This window comes from Gossypium arboreum, chromosome 9, assembly GCF_025698485.1.
Source record: "Gossypium arboreum isolate Shixiya-1 chromosome 9, ASM2569848v2, whole genome shotgun sequence".
In the NCBI taxonomy this organism is placed as follows: Eukaryota; Viridiplantae; Streptophyta; class Magnoliopsida; order Malvales; family Malvaceae; genus Gossypium; species Gossypium arboreum.
Genome location: NC_069078.1, coordinates 88,158,168 through 88,171,179, shown reverse-complemented (window position 1 = coordinate 88,171,179; position 13,012 = coordinate 88,158,168). Strand labels below are relative to the sequence as shown.

Sequence of the window (13,012 nt, the reverse complement as noted above, 5' to 3'; positions counted from 1 at the left end):
TGTTTTCTTTCACTTATGAAGGTCGGGGGTGAAGTGACAGGCACTTGCGCAGAAAATTGAAAAGAAAAAAAAAATAGCCAAATTGAAAAAAAAAAGAGAGCGATGAAGGTTTATTCAGCTTCGTTAATGGCGGTTAGGGTTTTCTTTTGATCTCCTTCTAGAAGGAACCTTAATCTCTCCCGCGTAAATTTTTTCAAGAGCCCGCGCTTTTTCTCTCTTATCGTTTACCAAAAAAAACCCTAATTCAAGGTTTTTCCCCAATCTCTCTCAATTTCAACTTCGTTTTTTCCCCCAATTTTTACGACTTCTCGGGGTTATTTGGGGATTCGTAAAGTTTTGAAATAGGAGAGCGAGAAGCTACGATGGGCGCTCAAGAGAAATCGCAAGGGAACTCCAATTCGATGCAGGTCAGCTTATTTCTCGGTGTTTTTTTTTTTTTTCCTTTCAGAAATTCTTTTGGGAGCCATAAGACCGGTCTTATTTTTTTTAGTTCACTTGCATAAGATAAGCTAGGTGTTAATTTACGTAGTAAGTTAAGTTACTATCTTCCAATGAATTTAAATATGTTTTTGGCTTTGTAGGTAGAGATGCCCTTACTTTTATTTTTACTCCCTTGTTCCACAGTTTTATTAGTTAAATATGACTTAGGTTTTTGTTTGAGGCGTGCGGTGAAGTGAAATTGGCTTTAAGTGGGATACCAGACAATTCTCTTCTTGGGAAGTTAGATAAATTGGTCTTAAGTTAGTATTTTTTCAGCTTTTTCAAATTTTTTTGTGATTATGTTGTTTAATATATGTACGGAATGTGGACAAGGGTGTGTTTTAGTCGTCAAATAATGGTTAAATTATATTTAATGAACCCTTTTTAAGTAACTATTTTCAAGCAGTCGTCATTACTAACATGCTATTTATATTAGTAATTGTTTACATTTTCCTGAGGAGGCATTGGAAGTATGATCTTTGTAGCATTTGCTAGAAATTTCTGTGTTATGGTGAGGGTGTTGCTCTATGGGCGAGTTATCAAATCTAGAATGCGAAAACAGCATCATCATCGATAGAAACACCATGTGGTGAATGGAAGCCTATAGGCTGCCAAATGTTATGATAGGAAAATAATTAGCTGGGAAATTTTTTTTTGGGGGGGGATCATAAAAGTTATTTTTGGTTGTTAGTATGACAACGGACCAAATAGCTGCTCAAAGTTCAACTTCATGTCAATGCATTTTCTGTCTGCATTGTTTATTTCTTTGAATTTAGCATGAGTTTTGAGATATCTATCTAAGTCCTCTTCCTTTATGTTGGGGTCAAATTCCTTATATGCAAATTCAGCGAGTAAAGGTCTATCGTTTGAATGAGGATGGTAAATGGGATGATCAAGGAACTGGGCATGTCACTGTTGATTATTTGGAGGTCTGTTCAAATCTTTTAGCTGCTTCTACAGTTCTCTTTTTTCAGTCTGGATTTACTTTTGAAAATAAACTATTTAGGCAAAATTGTGTTCTTGCTTTTAAATGAATGCTATATGCTATACTTCAGAGATCAGAAGAGCTGGCTTTATTTGTTTTTGATGAAGAAGACAACGAGACATTGCTTTTGCACCGCATCAGCCCTGATGACATTTACAGAAAGCAAGAAGGTATATTTCTGCCTTGGCTAATAGCAAATATGCTGTTCATAACTGGATCTTTGCCATTTTTGAATATTTCAGTTTGATTGAATTATATATGCATATATCTTCAGATACAATCATATCATGGAGAGACTCAGAATATTCTACAGAATTGGCACTTAGTTTTCAGGAGAACACGGGATGCTCTTACATATGGTAAGTAACTGTTTTTTTGGTTATTCCTTGTTGAGTGATTTCTATCTCTATCTTTACATCCCCTTTTCTTACTGTTCTCTCTCTGTTGGAATTTTATGGCTTCAGTTTTTCAACTCCTATCTGTTTTTCTTTTTATTCTATTGCAGGGACCACATTTGCAATGTGCAAAGAAATATGCATTTCAGTTCTCTTAACAGTAAGTACCTTTAAATCCGATTGAAACTATTAAATCTTACTCCCTAAAGTAATCAAACATTGCATCCTTGTAAACGTTTTAACTTTCTTAGTGACTCGTCCAAATGAAGACTAAAGTTCCAGAAAATCTTTAAATATGTTAGCAGTTATTTGGGTTAATGTAATAATATATTTAGCTTTTCTGCCTTATAGATAGGACAATCTTAATTAAATGTGCTTCATTTGTCAAGTGGCTAACATCTGCTGCTTCTTATCCACTGAAGATTGTTTTTTTTTCAGACATGCGTGCAACATATCATTTGTGCAATTTTGAAATACAATAATGGATAATGGTTTCTCATATGATTACTGCAGACGAGATATTTCACACAATGAATAGCGAGTTGAGGGAGTTGCCAGCCGTGGAGCTTTCCACTCTTCCCATAATCCTGAAGGTTATAATGAATGACCGAGTCCTCTTGATTGCATTTTATTTAGGGTTGTTTTTGTTGCTTGCTGTAATTTTGAGGGTTTTTTGTCAAAAACATTTGATAATGCTTTTCTTCCTCATTTTTTCTCTCCTTTATTTTTAATGAAGTTAATGGTTTTTATGCTCTCATGTTTTTCGATCATCTTATTTTACCTTATTTAATAATTATTTCTATTATAGCCCCATGATTTCTAGCCTTGATTAAGTTTTCTTGGAAAGGTCTTCAGATTTAGCCCGCTCAGGTAATGCCTGTTTATATGATTATTCATTAAGGTGATCATTTTTGTCCTGCAGACTGTGACTGAGAGTGGCATTGCCGATCAGATGCGGCTGACGGAACTTATATTGAGTGATGTATGCTTTTCTTGAACTTTGTTCTTGCTAACAGTTTCTGTTTGTTAATTTTTTCTATATATAGATATTATGTAGTTTAGTATTCTGTAATCAACTACTGCTCTTCTTTCTATCTTAATATTGGTATATCTGTCATATTTTCAATTGTTGCTGTGATATGAACTGAGGATTTGGTTTTCCACTGGTTTCTCAACTTTCCGAGGTTGTCAGCTCGTTGATCTTCCGTCATATGGAGAGAGATTAAATATCTTTCTTCAATATGTTACTACGAGCTCGAGTACTTGTTCTTTTATATTTTCCCTATGATGTCATGGCTTTATCGTTTGTTACTTTGCTTCCTCGTTTCTTTTATTTTTTCTGTTTTAACTCTATAGCTTAATACCCTCGTGTTGATTTCCCATCCATGTTAGTTTCTTAATATTTTTAGACCTGCTTAATTGAGTATGCAGCAAGATTTCTTCCAGAAGCTGATGGAGCTATTCAGAATTTGTGAAGACTTGGAAAACATAGATGGTCTTCACATGATATTCAAAATAATTAAGGGGATAAGTTAGTACTCTTTCTAACTTGGATGCTCTTATTTCTTTGTTATAAAAGCTTATATTTTACAAGTAATTCATGGATATGTGATTTATGTTGTTGGCTGTTTTACAGTTTTGCTTAATAGTCCTCAAGTTTTCGAGAAAATATTTGGGGATGAATTAATCATGGATATTATCGGTTCTCTTGAATGTAAGTCCTATACTGTTTGTTCGTGGATTTATTATTGGTGACTATTGTTGATTGAATTCAATGTCTAATTTGAAAATTTACTTATATTATTGGCACGATACTTCTTTATGCAAATAACTTTGTTATATTTGGGGATTTTCTGAGAGTTTGTATGTTTCCTGTTTGTTTGCTTTCTCTTTTCAAGTACATTGTTCTTTGTGTTATTTTTTAATTCAATTTCTAAATTATGACCTACTATATCTGTAACTAGAGTTTTAGCTTCTACATAATAACTTAATAGTCTTAAACTTTCACAGAACTGCCAATATACTCGAACTGTCATGGTAAGTTTTTGATGATGTAAAATTTTATGTTGTTATTGAGAAATAAATCTCAGCTTTTGCAAGTGATTGATAATTCAAGTAAATTTTTACATGAATCTTTAGGCAGAGCAATCCATCTTTCATTGGTAATTAGGTGAAGCTTGTTTAAACCTGTGTTTGTTGCTTCAAAATTGGTTACTTTTCTGAGCTGCATGTTGGTTTGCCATTTAGTATCTGTTGCATTTTGTTAAATTCTGGATTTTCTGCTTAGTGTTCATATGATGTTCTTGTCTACATGCCCCTGAATTGATTATTTGCTTGATAGTTTATACCATGGTTTCATTAGGACTGAAGACACTTTCTTCCTTGTATTCAGATGATGCTGATGTTCCTCAGGTGCAACAATATCGGCTTTTTCTGAAAGAACATGTTGTTTTTAAGGAGGTATTGTATTCTTGAATGTGTCTTAATGAAATGATGGAAGTTTAGACTTGGAAGAAATTTAGATCAGGAAGAAAATCCAGGATCTTTTAGAAAGAGTTCATTTTATGATATTTGATTTTTATAGGCTATTCCAATTAAAAATCCCCTTGCCCTGTCAAAGATACACCAGACATACAGAGTTGGTTATTTGAAGGTATGCATGTTAAAAACTTTATTTATGAGTCTCACTCTCGTCTTTGATCATGTAACTCTTGCTTTTGATTGTTTCTTTCAGGATGTTGTTTTGGCAAGGGTATTAGATGAGGCCACAACTGCCAGTCTCAATTCTATAATTCATTCAAACAATGCTATTGTAAGACTTTAGTGTCTGTTGTTAAATACGTGTGCCCTTTTGTTTTCTTTTGCACTAATTGCAATAATGTGTTGTAGGTTATTTCTATATTGAAGGATGATAGCACCTTCATTCAGGAATTGTTTGCTAGGTTGAGATCACCCACCACATATGCTGAATCAAAGAAAAATTTGGTAACTGTTGACATTGGTCCGAAGTTTTATTGTTTTATTTTTCATTTGGTATATGAATATTTGTTGTTCAAGGTTCTTTTCATGGGTTTGAAGTATGGTTTAGTCTGTTTGATTTGTGCCTGCAATAATCCTTCAGCTTATTCTTTCAATAGGTATATTTCCTGCACGAATTTTGTAGTTTAAGCAAGAGCCTTCAAGTGGTGCAGCAGCTTCGACTATTTAGGTATTGTTTTCTACAAGTTAGAATCTGGTATAAGTGTTGTTTTCATGATGTATCTTCATTCTGAAAGCTAAAGTTTCTCTGGAAATATCATCTAAACAAATTTTTTTTCTGCATCTTATGGCTGAGTTTCCATTTTTCTATCATTTTAGGGATCTTATCAATGAAGGTATTTTTGATATCATCACTGATGTTCTGCAGAGTCCAGATAAAAAGCTTGTACTAACTGGGTAATGGGGGCATTTTATAATATTTTTCTTCAGTCTTTTATATTTTCTTCCCTTGCTTTGCGTATAAATGTTTAGTTTCCTTAAGTTATGATGAAGGCCTAACAGTAGGTCTCCATACTGGTTGCAGGACAGACATTCTCATTCTGTTCTTGAATCAGGATTCAAACCTTCTGCGGTCTTATGTTGTTCGCCAGGAAGGAATTCCACTTTTTGGACTTTTGGTATGTGTTCTGTTCAAGTTTATTGGTAATATGGTAAAAAATTATGTGGAAATAAAAGAATGGGATGAACTCAACAGATCTTCCTCACCTTGGTATGTGCTTGCCTGTATATAGGGAGAGAATTAGAAGAACTAACGTAGTTGTACACTTGCAGGTTAAAGGGATGGTAACAGATTTTGGGGAGGATATGCACTGCCAATTTCTTGAAATTCTTCGTAGTTTACTGGATTCATTCACATTATCAGGAGCTCAGGTGCCTACCTTTGATTCTTGATTTCTCCGTGCAAGTTTTATATTTTGGTAGATGGGAAATTTTATAGACTTATGCTCAACCTAAATACCCAAATAACTGGGGCGTATTACCTGGATCCTTTTCTTCTACTCTTCATAGTTTAAGATCATGACTTTTGGATCTAGCTTAACCTCTTTCTAACCCTTGTCTTGCTTTACTGCACAAGAATGTGGTGCTGTTCTTATTGCAGTTTTTAGAGAAGCAAAAACATTTTTCAAATTTGAATCCAGGCACGGTTGCAACTTGCAAGACAAGAAAGTTGCAAATAACCTGAATTTGGATCTTCATGCATAGAGATATAGTTATTGATTAAGCTAAATATTGATAAATTTGCTTGTGTTTGTTTTCCCTATCATGTCTAACGAGCCCAATCAAAACTTTATCTGATCTCTTTGTTTTGTTGATCACTGAGTGAGTGTTATGAAATAAGATGCTAGAAATCACGGCTGAAGAATGCTTGTCACTGAGTGCTTCTGAGTGATTTTAATATCATATACGTATCCTTCTCATGTGATTTTCATACCTTGTATCTGTGTTATCTTCCCATTTGGTGTCCACAACAGTTTGGAGTTTATTTATGCAGGTGTAAAAATTTTGGATGTTGATTTGTGATTTATTATATATATGTCTGCTGATTGTTGGAAATTTGTCACTTAAACTTCACGTAAGATTTAATTTCTCTTTCTCCATGCGAGTTTTGGTTGCTACTTCAAAGTTCTTTCATGCAAGTACTTGACCGTGTACTGTTCTGTTGCAGAGAGATTCAATTACTGATATTTTTTATGAGAAGCATTTGGGCGAGCTAATTGATGTCATAATATTATCATGTTCTTCTGATGAGGCTGACCAGTCTACCAGTAACTTGGCAAGAAATGCCAGAAAAGTTGAAAGTCAAAATGGCGCAAAGCCTGAAATTCTCTCAAGCATATGCGAATTGCTGTGCTTCTGTGTTTTGCACCATCCTTATAGAATAAAGTAATCTTTAGGATACGTGTTCTATTAATGTAAAATTGGGCTTATTAACTGAAGATGTTAATTACCTTATCTTCATTGTTTGCAGGTGTAATTTTATCCTTAACAATGTTATAGAAAAAGTTTTATTATTGACTCGGAGAAGGGAAAAGTACTTAGTAGTTGCTGCAGTTCGCTTTGTTCGCACCATTCTCACTCGTCATGTAAGTTTATTCAGTTTAGGCTTTAAAATAAATGTAACACCCCCACGCCCGAAACCGTCACCGGAGTCAAGCTTGAGGTGTTACTAAACTTATCTTACCTTTTAAACAACTCTAAACCAATTATTTTAATTTTCGGAATAAACTGTTTTTCTGCGTCATGGTTGCTTAAAAATTCATTTCTCGAGTTTCAAAACTCGAAATTAAGATCCGTAAATTTTTCCTGAAACTAGACTCATATATATATCTACTAATTTTTTTCTAGAATGTTTGACTTATCCAATTAGTACAGTTTATTAGTTAAAGTTACTCCTGTTTCAGAATTCGACTGCACCGGCCTCTACTTACTACGAACCACCTTTCTCTCTGTAAAAAAATCATATGACTATACCGTTTGTTTCTATTAAAAATAGATTCAAGTATCAGAAATAACGGGATTTTGAAAAATCACAAGAAATTGTAGAGACATGGGTTGATGGTGAATAACATATGAAATTAAAGCTCGTTGTGTCTATTTTCATATGGAATAAGCAAAACAGGTAAAGGTTTTGTATTTTATAGGGTATCTGAGTTTTGGTGAAATAGGGCCAGAGCGATTTCTGGATCCCCTGTTTCAACTTTAGAAATTCACCATAAATTTTACAAAAATAATTAGGTGGTGTAATTTATATGGTTAGAATCCTTTCAGAAATGTCATTGAAGATAAAAATGAAATTAAGCTGAAGCTGTTTTCTATGTGAATGACGTGTGAACTTTAGTTCCATAAGGAGACACATCTCTTAAGATATGGGGGGATGTGTATGTTGCTATATCTTTTCATATTTTCCTGTAGTATTTGTATCAGACACTTGTCTTACATAGGCTTGATGTCTAGAGTCCTAGACAATTAAAATATAATAAATGCTTACCATGTGCAGTACTTACTGGAATACGTCTAAAGTGGTTTGCTGGATTATGGCAGATCTCCTGCCATTGGTATCATTTAAGACGACTCACTTGTTTAACTATTAAACTGTTATGTTTGTTTGCACCATTGATATCCAACTCGGAAGTGTATAAAATTATTCTGGGGAAGAATGGACATATTTTATCTCCTTTCTAAATCCCTTTTTCACTCGCTAGGCTTGCTTGCTATACCCGTTATTTTTATTATTTCTTTTTTCATTTTTTATGCGCTTGCAGTTTCTTAAGTCTAGTTATTTCCCCCCGTATTTATAAATAAGGAAAATCAATTCTTTTTTTTTATATAAATAATTTGTTATACTACTTTTTGTTCTCTAAAACATTTGCAGATTAGCACTTTTTCTGGTTGGTTGATTGAGTCTGTTACGTGTTTTAACTAGTTAAATTATGCTGTCGTCTTGCAGGATGAACATCTGATAAATCATATTGTTAAGAACAACCTTCTTAAACCAGTTATAGATGCTTTCGTTGCTAATGGAAATCGATACAATGTGCTGAACTCTGCAATTTTAGAGCTTTTAGAATATATCCGCAAGGTACATGTTACTTCCGCACTATATTTGGATATTATACGTTTCTGGAAGATTCTGTCTTCTAATAACTTTGTTTCGTGCAGGAAAACATGAAATTATTGGTTAAGTATATTGTTGATTCGTTTTGGAATCAATTGGTTAAGTTTGAGAATTTGGCTTCTATTCACTCATTGAAAATTAAATACGAGCAGGTATTCCTGTCGCTGACCAATTTTACAACCAAGATTTTTAGATATAGAACTTCTGTTCATGTGACTTGTCTGTTTGTAGTGCTTGGAGAATTGTGGAACAAAATGGATGTTAATGCACCAGACCCAAGAAAACGAATTGATGAGCGTGCTTTGGAGAAAGAGGAGGAAGATTATTTCAACGAGGATAGGTATGCTTTCATCAATTAGATGAGTTAACACTTCTCTATTAAACCATTTTGTTTCCCTTTAATGATTGAATGTGAATGCATACAGTGATGAAGATGATACAACCTCGGCATCTCATCCTAGGAAAGTACAGCCTCAGCCTGTTCCATCCAATGGAGTTGTGGCCAACCGCTCATCATTAAGGTATTTTCACGGTCTCATCCAATAGATAACTAAAATGCATTTCAGTGTGTTTTAGGTTCGTAATTTATATAATTTTGTAGCCCGAGATCTGGTGGACTGGTTGACTATGAGGACGATGAAGATGATGAAGACTATAGCCACCGCCTCCGAGGAAGCAGACTGAAACCTCGGAGGAAGATGAGGGAATGTTGGAGTCCATTAGGTCAAAGCGGAAGCTGAATCCCAAGGAAAAGGAGCATGAGCTATCCAAGAAGCAACGTTTGGGGAAAAGCTCTAAATCGAGAGATAGTGTATTTGCAGCTTTATGTTCAACGTTAAGCCAAGCAGTCTTGCCTAGTAAGAAAACTGCAAACACCATACATTTATCCACCCGATCAGCTGAGGGAAACGAAGGCTCAGGTGAGGAAAATCATCTAGAGAAGGAATCTAGTAGTCCGGACGACAATAGTTCAGAAGAGGACAACCATAGAGACAAAGGGTCTCCTAGAAACTGTTCAGACAACAGACAATTGACTGGAGAAGACTCCCGTTGATACCGCCAAAATCATCACCCGAAATGGCTGTAAATGGATCATGAGTTATACAGATCCTATAATAATGGTTTGTTTTATTCAAGGATGTGCTTAGTGATTAAACCAGCCTTGGGCCAACCAAAGAGAAAAAAAAAAAAGTGAACTTGGATTCCGAGAAAGCGGATGAGTTGTCGGAGGAGGACGATCGTGTATAGTGCTACCACCCGGAAAGACTCAAAAAAAAAAACCGGAAATCATGCCCAAGTAAGTCTACAATGCCTTTTCTGATGCTGTGAAGCTGCCTTCAACTGTTTGCATTTGTGAAGACATTACCCATTTTATCCTTTTTTTCTTCTTTGAATCTATCCACGTGGTATTTAGAAAAGCCTTTATGATGAAAAAAACTGATAGAATAGGGTAGTAATATTTTGCCCCATTGTTGTTCAGTTTTGTGGTGGGTGTGTGGCTGACTGTGTTATACTCTAGGATGATGGGTTAGGGACAGTCCAAATTTTCTTTAATTGTAGTTTTAAAACCTCATTATTTATAGAGCATTTGTAAATTATTATAACCTTTTTTTTTTGTTTTACTTTTGAAACTAGGGTATTCCTTCTTCTTTATTAAAATCATAAAAAGTCAAAATTTGTTCCCAATTTTATGCTCATTGTTTTCAAGCTTAAACTTCAATTAATTACTTTGTTCTTTTTACTCCTCTCTTCTCTTTGCTTTCTAATTTCTTTTCTGGGAGATTTAATGGATTGAGACTTTACCTTGGTGCGTAGTATTTTCAATTTGGGTCTGTTTGGTTTTGTAGTTATTTATATTTAACTTTAATTTTAATATATCAAAAATTAAGTACAAAATAATTCTTTAATATTTCAAATTTTAAATAATAATAAAAATTTGACTAGAATTAAGCTTGAGTTAAAAATGAACAAAAAGCGAGCTCAAGTTGTAATTTGGTTTGGTCCGATTATGTCTGGTTACTTAGGGAGACGACTCACTTGTTTAACTATTAAACTGTTATGTTTGTTTGCACCATTGATATCCAACTCGAAGTGTATAAAATTATTCTGGGGAAGAATGGACATATTTTATCTCCTTTCTAAATCCCTTTTTCACTCGCTAGGCTTGCTTGCTATACCCGTTATTTTTATTATTTCTTTTTCATTTTTATGCGCTTGCAGTTTCTTAAGTCTAGTTATTTCCCCGTATTTATAAATAAGGAAAATCAATTCTTTTTTTATATAAATAATTTGTTATACTACTTTTGTTCTCTAAAACATTTGCAGATTAGCACTTTTTCTGGTTGGTTGATTGAGTCTGTTACGTGTTTTAACTAGTTAAATTATGCTGTCGTCTTGCAGGATGAACATCTGATAAATCATATTGTTAAGAACAACCTTCTTAAACCAGTTATAGATGCTTTCGTTGCTAATGGAAATCGATACAATGTGCTGAACTCTGCAATTTTAGAGCTTTTAGAATATATCCGCAAGGTACATGTTACTTCCGCACTATATTTGGATATTATACGTTTCTGGAAGATTCTGTCTTCTAATAACTTTGTTTCGTGCAGGAAAACATGAAATTATTGGTTAAGTATATTGTTGATTCGTTTTGGAATCAATTGGTTAAGTTTGAGAATTTGGCTTCTATTCACTCATTGAAAATTAAATACGAGCAGGTATTCCTGTCGCTGACCAATTTTACAACCAAGATTTTTAGATATAGAACTTCTGTTCATGTGACTTGTCTGTTTGTAGTGCTTGGAGAATTGTGGAACAAAAATGGATGTTAATGCACCAGACCCAAGAAAACGAATTGATGAGCGTGCTTTGGAGAAAGAGGAGGAAGATTATTTCAACGAGGATAGGTATGCTTTCATCAATTAGATGAGTTAACACTTCTCTATTAAACCATTTTGTTTCCCCTTTTAATGATTGAATGTGAATGCATACAGTGATGAAGATGATACAACCTCGGCATCTCATCCTAGGAAAGTACAGCCTCAGCCTGTTCCATCCAATGGAGTTGTGGCCAACCGCTCATCATTAAGGTATTTTCACGGTCTCATCCAATAGATAACTAAAAATGCATTTCAGTGTGTTTTAGGTTCGTAATTTATATAATTTTGTAGCCCGAGATCTGGTGGACTGGTTGACTATGAGGACGATGAAGATGATGAAGACTATAAGCCACCGCCTCCGAGGAAGCAGACTGAAACCTCGGAGGAAGATGAGGGAATGTTGGAGTCCATTAGGTCAAAGCGGAAGCTGAATCCCAAGGAAAAGGAGCATGAGCTATCCAAGAAGCAACGTTTGGGGAAAAGCTCTAAATCGAGAGATAGTGTATTTGCAGCTTTATGTTCAACGTTAAGCCAAGCAGTCTTGCCTAGTAAGAAAACTGCAAACACCATACATTTATCCACCCGATCAGCTGAGGGAAACGAAGGCTCAGGTGAGGAAAATCATCTAGAGAAGGAATCTAGTAGTCCGGACGACAATAGTTCAGAAGAGGACAACCATAGAGACAAAGGGTCTCCTAGAAACTGTTCAGACAACAGACAATTGACTGGAGAAGACTCCCCGTTGATACCGCCAAAATCATCACCCGAAATGGCTGTAAATGGATCATGAGTTATACAGATCCTATAATAATGGTTTGTTTTTATTCAAGGATGTGCTTAGTGATTAAACCAGCCTTGGGCCAACCAAAGAGAAAAAAAAAAAAAAAGTGAACTTGGATTCCGAGAAAGCGGATGAGTTGTCGGAGGAGGACGATCGTGTATAGTGCTACCACCCGGGAAAGACTCAAAAAAAAAAAAAAAACCGGAAATCATGCCCAAGTAAGTCTACAATGCCTTTTCTGATGCTGTGAAGCTGCCTTCAACTGTTTGCATTTGTGAAGACATTACCCATTTTATCCTTTTTTTTTCTTCTTTGAATCTATCCACGTGGTATTTAGAAAAAGCCTTTATGATGAAAAAAAAACTGATAGAATAGGGGTAGTAATATTTTGCCCCATTGTTGTTCAGTTTTGTGGTGGGTGTGTGGCTGACTGTGTTATACTCTAGGATGATGGGTTAGGGACAGTCCAAATTTTCTTTAATTGTAGTTTTAAAACCTCATTATTTATAGAGCATTTGTAAATTATTATAACCTTTTTTTTTTTGTTTTACTTTTGAAACTAGGGTATTCCTTCTTCTTTATTAAAATCATAAAAAAGTCAAAATTTGTTCCCAATTTTATGCTCATTGTTTTCAAGCTTAAACTTCAATTAATTACTTTGTTCTTTTTTACTCCTCTCTTCTCTTTGCTTTCTAATTTCTTTTCTGGGAGATTTAATGGATTGAGACTTTACCTTGGTGCGTAGTATTTTCAATTTGGGTCTGTTTGGTTTTGTAGTTATTTATATTTAACTTTAATTCTTAATATATCAAAAATTAAGTACAAAATAATTCT

The 13,012-nt window shown here is 34.5% G+C and overlaps 1 protein-coding gene across 6 annotated transcripts; it reads left to right on the top strand.

Annotated features, from left to right (window-relative positions):
• Nucleotides 1-12,793, top strand: LOC108456944 (uncharacterized). 6 transcript variants are annotated; one of them, XM_053019389.1, is made up of 24 exons: nucleotides 2-407; nucleotides 1,329-1,409; nucleotides 1,536-1,635; nucleotides 1,740-1,824; nucleotides 1,971-2,020; nucleotides 2,374-2,453; nucleotides 2,783-2,842; nucleotides 3,292-3,391; nucleotides 3,497-3,574; nucleotides 4,253-4,320; nucleotides 4,445-4,513; nucleotides 4,595-4,672; nucleotides 4,750-4,845; nucleotides 4,998-5,068; nucleotides 5,218-5,295; nucleotides 5,423-5,516; nucleotides 5,671-5,769; nucleotides 6,566-6,783; nucleotides 6,869-6,983; nucleotides 10,916-11,047; nucleotides 11,128-11,235; nucleotides 11,315-11,424; nucleotides 11,512-11,607; nucleotides 11,689-12,793. In XM_053019389.1, the coding sequence occupies exons 1-24, from the start codon at nucleotides 363-365 to the stop codon at nucleotides 12,185-12,187; spliced, it is 2,610 nt and encodes an 869-aa protein (XP_052875349.1). In that variant the 5' UTR covers nucleotides 2-362; the 3' UTR covers nucleotides 12,188-12,793. The 6 variants fall into 6 exon arrangements, with proteins under 6 accessions (XP_017611197.1, XP_052875349.1, XP_052875352.1 ...); XM_053019392.1 differs by lacking the exons at nucleotides 10,916-11,047; nucleotides 11,128-11,235 and adding exons at nucleotides 8,348-8,479; nucleotides 8,560-8,667; XM_017755707.2 differs by lacking the exons at nucleotides 10,916-11,047; nucleotides 11,128-11,235; nucleotides 11,315-11,424; nucleotides 11,512-11,607; nucleotides 11,689-12,793 and adding exons at nucleotides 8,348-8,479; nucleotides 8,560-8,667; nucleotides 8,747-8,855; nucleotides 8,941-9,036; nucleotides 9,117-10,119.
• The last annotated feature ends 219 nt before the right edge of the window (nucleotides 12,794-13,012 follow it).

Excerpts from the sequence above, each read along its gene's own strand:
- LOC108456944 (XM_053019389.1), top strand. The coding sequence starts at position 363 with ATGGGCGCTCAAGAGAAATCGCAAGGGAACTCCAATTCGATGCAG. Across the intron at positions 408-1,328 it reads GGAACTCCAATTCGATGCAG|CGAGTAAAGGTCTATCGTTT; the intron begins GTCAGCTTATTT and ends ATGCAAATTCAG. Across the intron at positions 11,425-11,511 it reads GATTATTTCAACGAGGATAG|TGATGAAGATGATACAACCT; the intron begins GTATGCTTTCAT and ends GAATGCATACAG.